At 38.2% G+C, this 15,688-nt stretch overlaps 1 protein-coding gene across 8 annotated transcripts in view; it reads left to right on the top strand.

The window, feature by feature from the left end:
* Positions 1–15,688, top strand: part of CECR2 (CECR2 histone acetyl-lysine reader) — a 172,351-nt gene that overhangs the window by 7,624 nt on the left and 149,039 nt on the right. Inside the window, exons 2-3 of one of the 8 annotated variants that reach the window (XM_045775064.2) lie at positions 3,845–4,100; positions 4,207–4,260. The exons of the other annotated variants lie outside the window; for them this stretch is intronic. Of the exons in view, the coding sequence (XP_045631020.2) occupies positions 4,077–4,100; positions 4,207–4,260 (78 nt within the window). The 5' untranslated portion in view covers positions 3,845–4,076. The remainder of the gene's footprint in view (positions 1–3,844; positions 4,101–4,206; positions 4,261–15,688) is intronic. 8 annotated transcript variants of the gene reach the window in all.

The raw sequence follows: 15,688 nt of genomic DNA, 5'->3' as shown, positions 1-15,688 counted from the left end.
AGCACAGGCGTGGGTTACAGAGGGGCAAATCTTTATGCAGTTTGAATCCTGAAAGGGGAGAATGTTCTCTCAGAGAACATGATCATATATTTGTCTCCAAAAGTGAGGGGTTGCCTGGATGACTTAGTCAGTAGAGCATGCGACTCTTGATCTCGGGGATGTGAGTTCAGCCCATGTTGGGTCTGGAGATGACTTAAAAATTTCTCTCTCTCCAAAAGTGAATACTGGATCCCCTTTCTGTTTATACCAACATTTTGAAAGGGAAGGCTTCCTTTGCCAACCATGTGAACCTTCAGAGGGGTAGTTGGGAACTTCCACAGTCCTAGAAAGGGCAATACCCTCTCATCTCTGAAGGACAGCCTATGTTACCATCTGGCATACTTTATGACGGAAGTTCAGTTCAGTGTTGCTTAATTTTCTGGAACATAGTTAGGATAGCCTAAAATACACCTTGGCACCATCCGGTACCATGAACTGTCTGCCCTTTGATCAGGAGAGGCTTGGGCTGTGTGTTAGGAGTAGGAATGAGGAGCATTAGCAGAATGCTGGAGAACTGCAGGAGCAAAGGCTGGTTTAGGTAAAAATTCAGTGTGGCCAGAGCCAAGGGGGCAGAGCTGCACAGCTTCTAACTGTATGGTTTTAGATTTGGTTGATGTGATTGAACGTATTTGCAAAAGGAATCAAGCAGAAAGTCAGAAACCTGGATTGTGGGCCCACCTCTGTCATTAACTTGAGTTATGATCCTAGGCAGATTTCTGGTTTGCCCCACGTATAAAATGGGAATTTTAGACTAGATGATTCTTAGATGTTCCTAGTTCTTGAGTTCTGTCATTCTAGGAATGGTTCTCAGCACTATTCTCATGCTGTTCTCATGCACAGCGCTATTAATTGATTCAGAAAATCATCGACCTCACTTATTAGGGTCAAGGTTGTGACCTGTGTTAGGATCCATGTTTTACAGATTAATTTTGTACCAGATAAAAGCTGCAAGTCCATATTTGATGTGTTTGTGGATTATATGAACTTGTCTTTCTGTGGAAATCTTGTCTCCAGACATGCTGCTATGAAAGTAGATTTTAGGACTTGATGATTGATTTTTTTCACAGCCTCCAAGGTCCTCAAACTGAGCTAAGATTTTGTGTTTTGAGACCGTGAGGAATTTTGGAGGATGAAGGTCTTGAGTTACGTTATCTTCCCTTCACATTTGTTTCTTCACTTAATTTAACATCATTCATACTTTGAACTGCGAATGAAATCCAGTTATAGCTTCAGGCATGTGGCTATCTTCTCATTTGGTATTGCAGTCTTTTTAGAAGGCCATGTTGTCTTTCTGTATTTTCATATTTCAGTAGATGCTGTTCCTTGGGATGCTTTTATTATACCTTCTTCACGTTATCCTCTAACCTATATTAATTTATGTTGGAAAACTTGGGAAAAGTCATTGAGTAGTTCTTATAATGAAGAAAAGAATTGTTAGGTAATAATATTGAGCTCAAGATTCTGGGTTTCTTCAAGGCTTGGGGTTTCTTAGCCTCAGCACTGTTGGTATTTTGGATCAGATAAGTCTTTGTTGTGGAAAAGCTGTCACACACATTTTAAGCTGTCTAGAAGCATCTCTGGCCTCTACCCTCTATGTGCCCGTAGCATCCCCAGTCATGACAAATAAAATTATCTCCAGACGCTGCCAAATATATCTCCTGGGGTGGCCCAAAGATCACCTCCATTTGAGATTTACTGCTTTAAGGTATAAGTGGGGAGGACTTTTCAGTTGGTCGTTGTATAAAAGGTATCCTGTGAAGATGAGTTTTTCCTTCTGATAATTTTTTTTCTTAAATGCAAACCTTTAGTATATTTGTTTATAAAAACTGAGGGAAGTTAAAGTTGCTCACAGATGTGCATGTCAGTAGTAATTGCACATGTCAGAAAACTGGGAAGCAAATGTTTTGTTAATATTTTTCTATCCTGGGGAGTCATTTAAGGGAAGATGTAGTTTGGGGGCAGTAGAGAGGGTGTTCTGGGGCTAATTGGATCCGAAAGAAAGGCCTCTCTTAGTCAAGGCCTGGCTGCCTGGCACTGTCGGGGAAGAGGGGTGTTGTGCTCTGGCCTCAGGCTGGCTTCTGCACTGCCATTGCCTGTCAGGGCACCGGCTTTTCTTGACAAATCTCGTGAGCCTTGCGCAGTGGTGGACTATGGGGAGTGGGGGTGGTTAGTTATGACCGGGTCAAAAGTTCAGTGAGACCTAAGTTGAAGGGGGGTGTTGTGTGCACATGTGTATGCTTACATCTCGGAGACATATGGGTATATTGTTATGTAAAGTTTATTATTCCATCAGAATTTTCACCTTGGAACACACCCATCACAGAACCTTTCTTGAGGTTGCTTTAAGAATTTTTCATGATTTCTCCCATTGGATTTTTCCTTGTAGGCAAGTATGGCAAAATAGTTTATGCATCAAGTAGGTTTTCATTTTGGTTTGGAGAAAAAATTGTATTGTGATGGTGACTTAGAGGGAAACTTCTTGGAAGAAAGATACTGTGGAACTTCAAGGGAGATGGTGTCAATTGTCTGTGGCTTCCGAAGGTGTCTTTTACGTTGAATATCCATCTCAGCGTCCATCTTTGCCATGTTGGGGTATTTGGTCCCCGCAGGGATCCAGCACCTTATTAAATTCCAGAATCTATATAAATAAGTTGGGGTGAAGTCAGTCACTTTTGCAGCCAAAAGCAGCTTTCTCCTTCAGGAGGGTGAATGACCCCTCAGAATAATTCTGTTACAGGCTCTGTTTTGCATGTCGTTCCTTACACACCCCTTTAAAATAGAATACGGTTATGTAAAAATATATGAAATACAGTATTTTGTTCTCCTGTTTAAAGTCCTTGACCTAATGTGACCTTTATGATTTGGTTGGCTTTAAACGACGTCATGTTCTTACAAGTTCCATACTGTAATTGTCAGCTTTTAGCTCTGATTTTAGCTAAAGAGCCCACTCTTTAGGAGCAGTGTTGTTCCACTTTTTCCTAAGGGTGGGTTTGCTAGAGTGACTGCCTGACTTGGCAATATGTCACCGAGGCATGTCGCCACCTGAATTAAATGTGTGAATGGTTGTCATAGCAGACTGTGTGCATCCTTCTGTGCCCCTCCCCCCATCCATAACCTCTAAAAATAAATGAAAATAGAGGAAGTGTTAGGGTCACAATTGCACTAACCACTTCATGTTTTTAATGTCGAACCTTTAAATCACCTCCAATTAATAATTCCCAAGAATGGAATAAGTTCTTAAAATTGCGAATGATGTTAAGCAGTCTGGTTGGCTATAAGAGCGTTTTTCTCCTGACCGGTTCCTTTTAATGAACACCCCTTCCCTGAGTGTTCATTGTTTCAGCAACAATGGTCCTAAGGACAGTTGATTTGCTTGACAGAAAATGTGTTAAATTAACAGATCTACTTCTTTAGCAAATCTTTTCTCTCCCCCATTCCCTATTGTGTCTCTTCTGTCTCCCTAAGAGGTTGTGTTTGCAGATTGTTTTTAGGTGTGGGAGACAATTTTTATAATCAGTGTCCTGAAGTTCTTTGTTCAGGAGACACTGTTTTATGGGGGAAAGGTGATTTAAAGAAAAATTTCACCTGTTGACATAATTAAGGGGTCTTTTTTTTCCCCACTCTTAGACTGGCATTGATTTGAGTTAGTATCCTATACAAATTTATTATTTTTTTTCCCCACATTGTTTCTGAAACACTTTTCTCCCCTCATTTTCCAGTGTTAAGGCAGGCCTCGGGGATTGGGAGCGGAATGTTCTTTTTTTTTTTTTTTTTTTTTTAAAGATTTTATTTATTTATTTGACAGGATAGAGACAGCCAGCGAGAGACGGAACACAAGCAGGGGGAGTGGGAGAGGAAGAAGCAGGCTCATAGCGGAGGAGCCTGATGTGGGGCTCGATCCCGTAATGCCGGGATCACGCCCTGAGCCGAAGGCAGACGTTTAACCGCTGTGCCACCCAGGCGCCCCTGGAGCGGAATGTTCTAATTGATGGTGAGGATACTTGTGTCCTCATAACACTAGATTTTCATCACTTTCCATGATGGAGCCCATCTTCATAACTGTACGTGTATTTCTGTAATCTGCAACTCTTTCAAATAATAGTGGAATTAAAAGGAAAAGGAAAATCTCAAATCCCAATCACTCTGTCTTCTGTTTTTGTTATTAAGGTTGCAGAGGTATGTGACAAGATTGCTACTCTCCTGCTGCCCTCAGGAATTACAGTATGTTTAAAAAAAAAAAGAAAAGGTGGGTGGGTAGCAATGGTAGTGTAAAACGTATGTTATGTGCCAGATGAGTTATAGAATGTATGACCTCTGTAGGAATTCAGGGGCAGGCAGTGATCATGAATGAAATGCTTCCTGGAGAAGGCAGGATTTGGAAGTTCATATGAGTAAGTCAGAATATCTGTCTAGATCAGAAAGTTCTTTTCTTATAGAGGGCTTATAAAAAATGAGGTTGAGGAATAGTAGGCCAGACATTGCAGCAAGCCTTGAATGCCAGGCTCACTGGTGTTAAACATTTTTATTCAGGCATTGAAGTTTAAGACAAGAATGACAACAAAATTTTAGACTAAGAATGTCCTGTGTACTAAATGTTTTAGACTAAATCTGGTGTTGGAAGCTAGGATAGAACAGAGTGAAGGAAGAAAGACTAGTTTAACTATTGGAGTGAAATGAGTGTGAAATGCTGAAGGTAGCGGTAATAGGAAAGGACATTCATCACTGGCGTTATTGAAGAATAGGTAGGACTAGATGATCAATAATATTGGATGCATAAAGAAGGTTGAATCAGTTAAGGATGTTTTAGGCTGCAAGTAAAGAATGTCGTACTAACAGCAACTTAAACACATTTGACCAGCCTGTAACATAATCTGGAGGAATGTGCCAGGGCAGATACGGCAGCCCTTAAGAGTACATGTTAGTAGTGGGTCAGTGGTGCTCCCCACGGTCACAGGATGGATTATGCATCTCTAAGCTCCGCATTGCTGAGTGATACAGAGAAGTACAGGAAAATTACAATCGAAAACAGCCATTGAGTTGGTGATTTGAAGAGGTCGAAGATGACTTCAGAGAACCCTGTTTGGAAGAGGAACAGAGAGGCTAAAATGCATTCTCCTGGAATGAGAGAGGAAGAGTTCTCCAGGAAGCTTAAGAGAATGGTGGAAAAGAAGGAACTTTAAAAGTTTTTTCAAGAATAATAACCATCACAAAAAGAAATCTTAGTTCTTACATGGTTAATATTTTAATGTTGTACCGAGGGAGTCAATTGTAGTACAATTTTTTTTTTTTTTAAAGAAAAGCCAGCCTGTTTCCAAATTCTACTCCATGTTTTGTACCAGCAATCCTTTCTTTCTCCCTTTATTATTGGGAGGGGGCTGGTAGTTACCCCACCCTAAAATTGTCAGTTGTTCAGTGTTTTAGCTTCCTGTTTATTAGTAAAACAAAAATCCAGACACAGAAATGTAGCCTTTTTATCTTTAGAATTTTAGATTTACTCTTGCTTAACTATTGATTGTTTGGAATACTTCAGTTTTTAGTTTTTCTCTGTTGTTAAGTATTTAGTGATCTGTAAGACTGCTACTTAATGTGACTCTGTGATCCTTTCGTAATGGTGTTAAATAAGTGGGCATTTATTTACAAATAAGATAGGTATCAAGTGTTCTACTAACATGTTCCCTGAGTCAGGTGGAAGTTATAGTTCAACAGAAGGCTGTTTTGTGAATTTGTCTTATCTCCCCACTGGCTCTACAAAAAATTTTGGAGGATATCTGGCAGTCCTAGCAGCTCCTTACCCCTTCTCCCTCCTACTGTGTCAAGTGAATCTGCATCCTGGCTAGTCATCTAACACATCTTGCAAGAAAAGATGAACTGGGTCAATCAAATTCCAAGAACTGGGTTCTTCAAAGTGTAACCTAGGAAATACAAGGATTATGGAGTTAGTGTGGAAAAGAAGCTAAAAGGTGACTGTGAGAAGCCATGATACAAGCCAAAAAAAATCTTGCATGTGAGGGAGCAGAAACTGACAGAGACCCAGCATTTAGAGGAATTAACAGGAAGGTTCCAGCTCCAGTCCATTGGTATATATCCTGTAAGAACCCCCAAGCATCTGAGGGAGTCCACATTCCTTGTCCCCCAAAGAACCTAACACCTTCCTTACTTCTCTTTATGTGCATATATTAAATATTTATAACGGTAGGATCATACTTTTACACATTCAACAGGATCCTGTTTTATTTAGTTAACAATATTACATGATACAGAATGCCCTTTCATCTCCTACATTATGACTTTTAATAGCCTCAAAGTATTGACACTCCGATCTATTTAACCAATCCTCTATGGGGCATTGAGGTTATTTTTAGTTGTTTTCTATCATAACAGTCATGAACAGAAAATTTTTTCCCCCAAGATGAGATTAGTGTTTTTTATTTTTTTAAAAAAATTTTGTTTATTTTTTAATAATCTGCACACGCAATGTGGGTTTCGAACTCATGACCCTGAGATCAAGAGTCATAAGCACTTCTGACTGAGCCAGCCAGGGGCCCCAGGATTAGTGTTTTTAATCATTAGACTTTTGTTATTATTTTCTATTTGAAGTCTTAAGTTTTGAGTTTTTTTCAGTCATTTTTTAATGTTCTATTTTATGATAAAAGCTAACATGAATTTGATGCCCACAGTGGGTGCTCTAGGCACTGCTTCAAGTGTTTCTTATGCATCAGCTTATCTATTCTTTTTTAAAATTGAGATATAATGGACATATAACATTATTAGTTTTAGGTCTACAACATAATGATTCGATACTGTATATATTGTGATGTGATCATCACAGTAAGTATAGTTAATATCCATCACCACATGTAGTTACAGATTTTTTTTCTTGTGATGAGAACTTTAGGGGGCTCCTGACGGAGTCAATAGAGCATGTGGCTCTTGATCTCAGGGTTGTGAGTTCAAGCCCCACAATAGGCATGGAGCCTATTAAAAAAAAAAAAAAAGACCTACTCTCTTACAATTTTCAGATACACAGTACAATATTGTATACTGTGGTCACTATGCTATACATAACATCCCCAGGACATATTTATTTTATAACTGGAAATTTGTACCTTTTGACTACCATGTTGCCCACCCCCTACTCTGCCTCTAGCAACCAACAATCTGTTCTTTGTATCTGCATTTGGTGGAGTTTTTGTTTTTATCTTTTTTTAAGATTTCACACATAAATGAGATCATATACTATTTGTCTTTCTCTGTCTGACTTATTTCACTGAGCATAATGCCCTTAAGGTCTATCCATGTTCTTGCAAATGGTAAGATCCTTCTTTCTTTCTTTTCTTTTTTTATTGCAGAATAATATTCTCATTGTGTGTGTACACCACACTTTCTTTATCTATTCGTTCATTGATGGACCCTTAGATTGCTTCCATGCCTTGGCTATTATGAATAGTGCTGCAATGAACATGGGGTGTAGATATTTTTTTCAGGATAGTGTTTTCATTTCCTTTGGATATACTCAGAAGTGGAATTGCTGGATCATGGGGTAGTTCCATTTTTAATTTTTTGAGGAACCTCCATAGTGTTTTACATAGTGGCTGGACCAATTTACATTACCACCAACAGCACGAAAGGGTTTTCATTTTTCCACATCCTTGCTAATACTTGTTATTTCTTGTCTTTTTGATGATAGTCCTTCTAACAGGTATCAGGTAACATCTTATTATAGTTTTGATTTGCATTTCCCTGATGATTAGTGATGTTGCGCATCTTTTCATGTTCCTGTTGGCCATTTGTGTGTCTTCAGAAAAATGTCTACTCACATCCTCTGCCCATTTTTTAATTCAGATTATTCATTTTTTTGCTATTGAGTTGTATTTATCTATTTTTAATTCCCCCATGAGGTAGACATCACTTTATCTCACCCTGTAGATGAAGAAATGGAGGCGCACAGACGTGAAGTGATTTGCCTAAGGTCACATAGCCAGCAGGTGGCAGAACCCAGAACTGAACCCTGCAAGTTTGACTTCAGTAAAATGCTAAGACCTTTATTGGTAAAGGAACTGAATGGTAGTGTTGATGAGAGAGGAAAATTGATAGCCAGTGCAGGTTCTTTAGGGGCCTGTTAGAAGGTAGGTGAAAATAAATTTTTGTTAATATCATGGCATTAAAAAGGAGTCTTAAGCAAAACTGTAGAGAGCACAGAGTCAGAAAAAATGACATTAAAAATTTTTTTAATTTATTTTTTAAGTAATCCCTACATCTAACATGGCCCTCGAACTCACAACCCTGGAGACCAAGAGTCACATGCTCTACCTACTGAGCCCACCAGGCACCCCAGGAAAAATGACATTTTAGAAGTGAGAGAAATCAGTTTTTTCTCTTAATACTTAAATTATGTGCAGAGTTTGTCAATTTCTTTTAAGAATTATTTACTTTTGTTTTCCCATTCTCCTGTAACAACTAGCTGGCACTTTTTAAACATTCTTTAATTTTTAAGTTATGTCAAACTTACAGAAAAGCTATATGACTAGTACAAAGAATTCCTGAGCCCCTTCACCCAGGCTCCCCATTTGCTCTGTCATTACCTCCCTTTTCTCCTCACCATTCCTCCTCTATCCACTATCCATTCATCCATCCATCTATTCATCCACTATTTCTACCTATATAATAATTTTCCCCTTCACTTTCTGAGAGTGAGTTGCAGACATGATAACCCTTCACATTCTCTCACATAACTATGGTATAGTTATCAAAATCAGGAAATTAATACTAAATAAGATCTATAGGTAATACATCAGATATTACCACCCTACCCAATAATATTAATGTATGTAATTTATATTTTATACATTTTTAATATAGTATTATTTTAGAAATTATTTTTGTGGTTCAGGTTTTTTTTTTTTTTTTTTTAAGATTTTATTTATTTATTTGACAGAGATAGAGACAGCCAGCGGGAGAGGGAACACAAGCAGGGGGAGTGGGAGAGGAAGAAGCAGGCTCATAGCGGAGGAGCCTGATGTGGGGCTCGATCCCATAACACCGGGATCACGCCCTGAGCCGAAGGCAGGCGCTTAACCGCTGTGCCACCCAGGCGCCCCTGTGGTTCAGGTTTTTAATCTAGGATCATGCATTGCATTAGTTATTGGGTCTCTTTAGGCTCCTTGAGTCTGGAATGGTTTTTAAGCTTGTCTTTCATAACCTTGACCTTTGGGAAGAGTACATTTTATTGATTGCTGCTCAGTTTGGGTTCACTGAATGTACCCTCATGATTAGCTTCAGGCACTGTGTTTCTGGCAGGACTGCGGAAGAACTGGTGTGGTGTCCTTTGTGCATCCTATCAGGGGTAACGGTGATGCCAGTCGGTCCCATTATGTTGCTGGTTGTTATTATTTTGATCACTTGGTTTGAGATGGTGTCTGTCAGGTCTCACCCCTGTGAAGTTCCTCTTTTTCCCTTATAACTAATACATATCTGGTGGGGGAATACTATGTAAACATCCTGTTTCTCATCAGAATTTTACCCATTAGTAATTTTCATCCCTGCATGGTTCTTTGGCTCATTGATTACATCATAGTTGCCAAATAGGTGTTTTCAAGTTCCATTATTCCTTTTTTTTTTCTTTTTTCCCAAGTAAGTGGCACGGGGTACCTGATGGTTCAGTTGGTTAAGTGTCTGCCTTCAGTTCAGGTCATGATCTCAGGGTCCTGTGTTGTCATAGGGCTCCTTGCTTAGCGGGGAGCCTGCTTCTCTTTGTCCTTAGCTCACCCCTTGTGCTCTCTCTCATGCTCGAGAGCTCTCTCTCAAATAAAAGTAAGTGGTATGCCCAACATCGAGTTTGAACCCAAGACCCTGCAATCAAGAGTCACATGTTCTACCAATTTACCCAGCCAGGCACCCCTCCATCATTCCTTTTACATTAAGTTGGCATTCAGTTTTCAATCATGAATTCTAAATGTTTGATTCAAAACGGTTTTTAGCGTCTGATAAGAATACAATTTTATAAAATTTTTTTCTCTTGGGAATTTAGTTCTAGAGTGACTGTATGAAGATATAACAGTAATCAGAGTGAAATCATTTTTTAAAGTTCCAGATCTGACTTTTTCTTTGAAAAATTTCAACCTCCAGTGAAGTTCAGAAGGATAAGTATAAGTGAATCCCTGCACACTGTTTACTTTAGATTCACTAGTTGTTAACATTTTACCACATCAGCTTTGTATTCTTTTTTTGCTGAGCCACTAGAAAGTAAGTTGGCATTGTGATGATACTTTATCAAGAAAATACTTTGATATGCACTTTTGAGGAATAGGGACCTTCTCCTCCATGGTCACAATAGTGTGTTCACATTTATTTTATTATTATTTTTTTTAAAGATTTCACCCATTTATTAGAGAGAGCAAGACCACAAGAGAGAGAGAGAGAGAGAACCAGTTGGTCAGGGGGAGAGGCAGAGGGAGAGGGAGCCCAGGACCCCAGGATCATGACCTGAGCTGAAGGCAGACGCTTAACTGACTGAGCCACCCAGGTGCCCCTTGTGTGTTCACATTTAAGAAAATTAACAATTCTATAATAATATCCAGTAAACAGTCAATATTCAAATATCTTCATTTTATCCCCACAATGACTTTTACATATGTTGTGATTACCTCTATTCTATCCTGGTTCACACATTGTGTTTGGCTGTTAAGGGAATAGTTTTTAAGAGAAAATTTGGTAAAATGATTTAAATTTCGAGTATTGAAAGTATTTTAATACTTTAATTTGGTAAAATGATTTAAATTTCAAGTATTGAAAGTATTTTAGATGAAATAATAAAGAAAGAGACAGTTTATTGGAATAACCCTGGCTCCAGTCCAGGCCGTACGCAAGGTCTTGACAGCTAGCTACATAACCTATCTGAGCCTGTTTCTTTATTGGCAAGTTCCTCACTTATTCCTTAGGGCTGTTATGAGATTTGAATGAGCTATGGCACAAGTAGATTTCAACAAATGGTGATGATTATTAAATTATTTTCTCAATTTAGATTTTGAATTATGATAATATAACTGAGAATCATTTAGGAGAAAGGTATTAAAGATGTTTTTGTGATTTCCCATATTTTGTTTTTTTTTGTTTCTTGTTCTTTTGTTTTTGTTTTGTTTTTGGGTTTTGTTTTGTTTTTTTTTAGAGAGAGAGTATGCATTTGGGGGGTGGGTGAGGGGCAGAGGGAGAGAGAATCTTAAGCAGGCTCCACGCCCAGCACAGAGCCAGACGCTGGGCTGGATCTCACATCCCTGAGATCATGACCTGAGCCAAAATCAAGAGTCAGATGCTTAACCAACTGAGCCACCCAGGCGCACCCCCATGATCCCATTTTTACTGATGAAAAGCCTGAGACACAGAGAGAGAGAGAGGAGGAGCATGGGGTGGGTGGGGCAAGGGGTGGAGGGAGAGAGAGAATCTTAAGCAGACTCTGTGCTGAATGCAGAGCCTATCGTCACTGAGCCAAAATCAAGAGTCAAACACGTAACCGAATGAGTCACCCGGGTGTCCCTTCCCATATTTATTTTGAAGTCAAATTATAATGCAGTAAAATTGTTAAAAAAAAAAAATCAATGTATTGTGCTTATATGGATTATAGTGATCACTGAGTGTAGTTGAATAGCTTTATTAAGATATAATTCAGTACCACGTAATTTACCCATTTGAAGTGTAAAATTTAGTGGTTTTTTGTATATTTACAGATGGTTACAGTTATCACCCCAATTTTAGAACATTTTCTTTACCTCGAAAAGAACCCCCCCTTTGCTATCTACCTTCTTATCTGCCCTCTCGCCCAGCCTCAAGCAACCACTTATTAGCTGTTTCTATAGATACCCTTTTCTAAGTTTTCATAATGAATGGAATCCTATGGTACGTGGTCTAATGTTACCAGTTTTTTCACTTAGTGTAAATTTTTTCAAGGCTCATCCGTGTTGTAGGAAGTATCAGTACTTCATTCCTTTTTATAACTGAATAATAATATTCTATTTTATGGGGATAATATATTTTATTTACCTGTTAATGGGTATTTAGGTTATTTCTACCTTTTGGCAGTTATGAATATGCTGCTATGAACAGTGGTATACAATTTTTGTTTGGTCATATATCTTCATTTTGGGGAGGTATATATCTAGGAGTGGAATTGCTGAGTCATATGATAAATGCATTTGATCATTTGAGAAACTGCCTGTTTACCAAAGAGGCTGCTGCATCATTTTCTCTTCCCACCAGCAGTATATGAAGGTTCCAATTTTTCCACATCCTTGCCAACACTTGTCATCATCTTGTTATCTGACTCTAGTCTAAGATCTAGTTGGTATGATGTAGTATCAGTGTGGTCTTGATTTGCATTTCCCTGATGACTAATGCTATTGAGCATCTTTTCATTTGCTTATTGGCCATTTTTATCTCTTTCTTGGGGAAATACTAATTCAGATCCTTTACCCCTTTTAAAATTGGGTTGTTGGGGCACCTGGGTGGCTCAGTCAGTTAAGTGTCTGACTCTTGATCTCAGCTCAGGTCTTTATCTCAGGGTCATTGAGTACAAGGTCCATGTTGGGCTCTGTGCCTTTTTTTTTTTTTTTTTTAAAGTAAACTCTATTCCCAGCGTGGGGCTCAGACTTGTGACCCCGAGATCAAGAGTTGTAGGCTCTACTGCCTGAATTATAAGAGTTCTTTATATATCTTAGATAGAAGTTCTTTACCAGTTAGATGCAGATATTTTCTCTTATTTTGGGGTTGCCTTTTCACTTTCTTGACGATGTCCTTTGAAGAACAAAAGTTTGAAATTTATTTTTTCTTTTATTGCTCATGCTATTGGTGTCATATATAAGAATCCTATTCCAAATCCAAGATCATGAACATTTACCTCTATGCTTTCTTCTAAGAGTTTTATAATCTATAGTATAGTTTTATAGTATTTAGGTCTTTGATCCATTTTGTATTACTTTTTATATATGATGTGAGGTCCAACTTCATTCTTTCTCATGTGGCTATCCAGTTTTCCCAGCATGATTTGTTGTTGAAAAGACTATCCTTTCCCTGTGGAATTGCCTTGACACCTTTGTGGAAAATAAGTTGACCGTGGATATGTGGGTTTACTTCTAAACTCTTAATTGTGTTTCACTGAACTGTATGTCTGTCCTTGTGCCCATACTACACTGTCTTAATTCATGATGCTTTGTAGTGAGTTTAAATCTGGAGCCATGAGTCCTCTTCCTTTGTTCTCTTTCAGGATTGTTTTGGCTATGCTTGGGTCCCTTTAGAATCAGGTTGTCAATTTCTACTAAGACATCCGCTGGGATAGGGATATCAGAGTCTGATAGGGATTGCTTTGAATATGTTGATCAATTTTGGGGTGTATTACCATTTTAACATTATTAAGTCTTCTAATCCGTGAACATGGAATGCTTTCCCTTTTTCTTACATATGTATTTGACCAATGTTTGAAGTTTTCCAAATGTAAGTTTTGTGCTTCTTTTGTTAAGTCTATTTGGAAGTATCTTTGGGGTTTTTTTTATGGTATTGTGATTGGAATTGTTTTATATTCAGATTGGTCATTGACAAAATTTTTAAATCCGTTTTATTGAACTATAATTTAAATACAATAAAGGGCATCCTTTTTAAGTGTGTAGTTTGAGTTTTGATAAATGCATCCACTTTGTAATTACCACTATTTCAGTCAAGATGCAGAACATTTTTATCATCTCCAGGTTTTTTGTCGTAGCCCTTGGCAGTTGACCCCCACCTCTACTCTGGTGTCAGACAATTACTGATCTGCTTTCTGTTACTATAGATTAGTTTGCCTTTCCTAGAATTTCGTATAAATAATCATACAGTTTGTGTTCTTTTGTACCTGGCTTCTTGCGGTCAGCATAATGATTCTGAGTGCAGCCATATTGTATGTATTGGTGGTTAATTTTTTGAATTGCTAATATTCCATCATGTATCTATCCCTCAGTTTATCCATTTCCCTACTGATGGACATTTGGGTTGTTTGCGGATTTTGGCAATTTGTGAATAAAAGTGCTGAGTATATTCACATACATGTCTTTGTGTGGACATGTTTTGAATTCTCTTGAGTAAATACCTAGCCATAGAGTTGTTGGAGCATATGTACGTGTGTGTTTAGCTTTATTAAAAAAAACAAATTATGTTCCAAACAAATTGCTTTTTTTATTACTTTAATGTATAATTTAGGTATATTAAAATCCTCCCCCTTCTGCCTTTCTGTGCATTTCTGACTTTTCAAAGTTGTATAACCTACCACAATCAAGGTGTAGAAGAGCTACCTCACCGAAGAGATTTTCCTTACGCTCCCTTATAATTAACCCTTTCCTCTAACCATTGGTGATCACATATTTGTCTTCTATCCCTATAATTTTGGCTGTGTCATATGAGTGGCATCCTATAGTACGTAGTCTGTTGAGTCTGGTGTCTTTTACTTGGCATAATGTGTTTGAGATTCATCCATGTTGTTGGAAGTTACCAGCACTTCATTCTTTTTTATTGCCAAATAATATTCCATTTTGGGGAGATAAACTGGTTTGTTTATTCATTCACCAGTGGAAGAATGTTTGAATTATTCTAGTTTTGGTGATGATGAATAAGGTTGCATAAGCATTCACATACAGATGTTTGTGTGAGTAGGTAGGAGTAGGACTGTTGAGTCATATGGTAAATGTATGTTTACCTTCTGAAAACACTTTTGTAGTTGTGGTATTCCCACCAGCACTGTTTCAGTTCCTCTGTATCCAGTGTTTGTTACTGTCAGTGTTGTTTTTTACTCTATCCTAATAGGTGAGATGGTATCTCATTGTGGTTTGATTTTACATTTACCTAATGACTGATTATACTGAGTATCTTTTCATGTGCTTATTTGCCATGCATAGACTCGGAGAAGTATCTCTTAAAATCTTATGCCCATTTAAAAAATTGGGTTGTTCTCTGAATAGTGAGTTTTGCGAGTTTTTCATGTATTTTCAGTATGCTCTTTTTTAAAATTATTTTTATTGTTGGAATATAGCTGTCCTACAATGTTAAATTTGTTGTGTACAGCATACTGATTTGACAGTTCTATACATTACTCAGCACTCCCTGCTGTAAGTGTAGTCACCATAAAACATTATTATAGTATTTTGACTATGTCCACTGTGCTGTACTTTTTTTTTTTTAAGATTTTATTTATTTATTTGACAGGGAGAAAGGACAAACAGGGAGCTGCAGAGGGAGAGGGAGAAGCAGGCTCCATGCTGAGCAGAGAGCCCGACGTGGGGCTCAATCCCAGGCTCCTGGGACCATGACCTGAGCCAAAGGCAAACACCCAACCGCCTGAGCCACCCAGGCGCCCCTGTGCTGTACTTTTTATCCTCGTGACTTATACTTCTTAATCCCTTTCACCTGTTTTGCCCATTCCCCAACCCCTCTAGCAATATAAATTCTTTATCAGATAGATATTTAGCAAATATTTTCTCCCAGTCTGTGGCTTTTCTTTTCGTTCTCTTAACGGTGTCTTTTGGAGACTAGGCTATTTTAAATTTGAGAAGTCCTGTTTGTCCAGTTTTTCTTTTTTGGATTGTGCTTTTGACATTGTATTTAAGAAATCTTTGCCTAACCTAAGATTGCAACGATT

This window comes from Ursus americanus, chromosome 25 (genome assembly GCF_024610735.1).
Source record: "Ursus americanus isolate L20-20 chromosome 25, mUrsAme1.1.p, whole genome shotgun sequence".
Lineage (NCBI taxonomy): Eukaryota > Metazoa > Chordata > Mammalia > Carnivora > Ursidae > Ursus > Ursus americanus.
The sequence above is the reverse complement of the archived record's forward strand: the minus strand, read 5'-3'. Positions and strand labels throughout refer to the sequence as shown.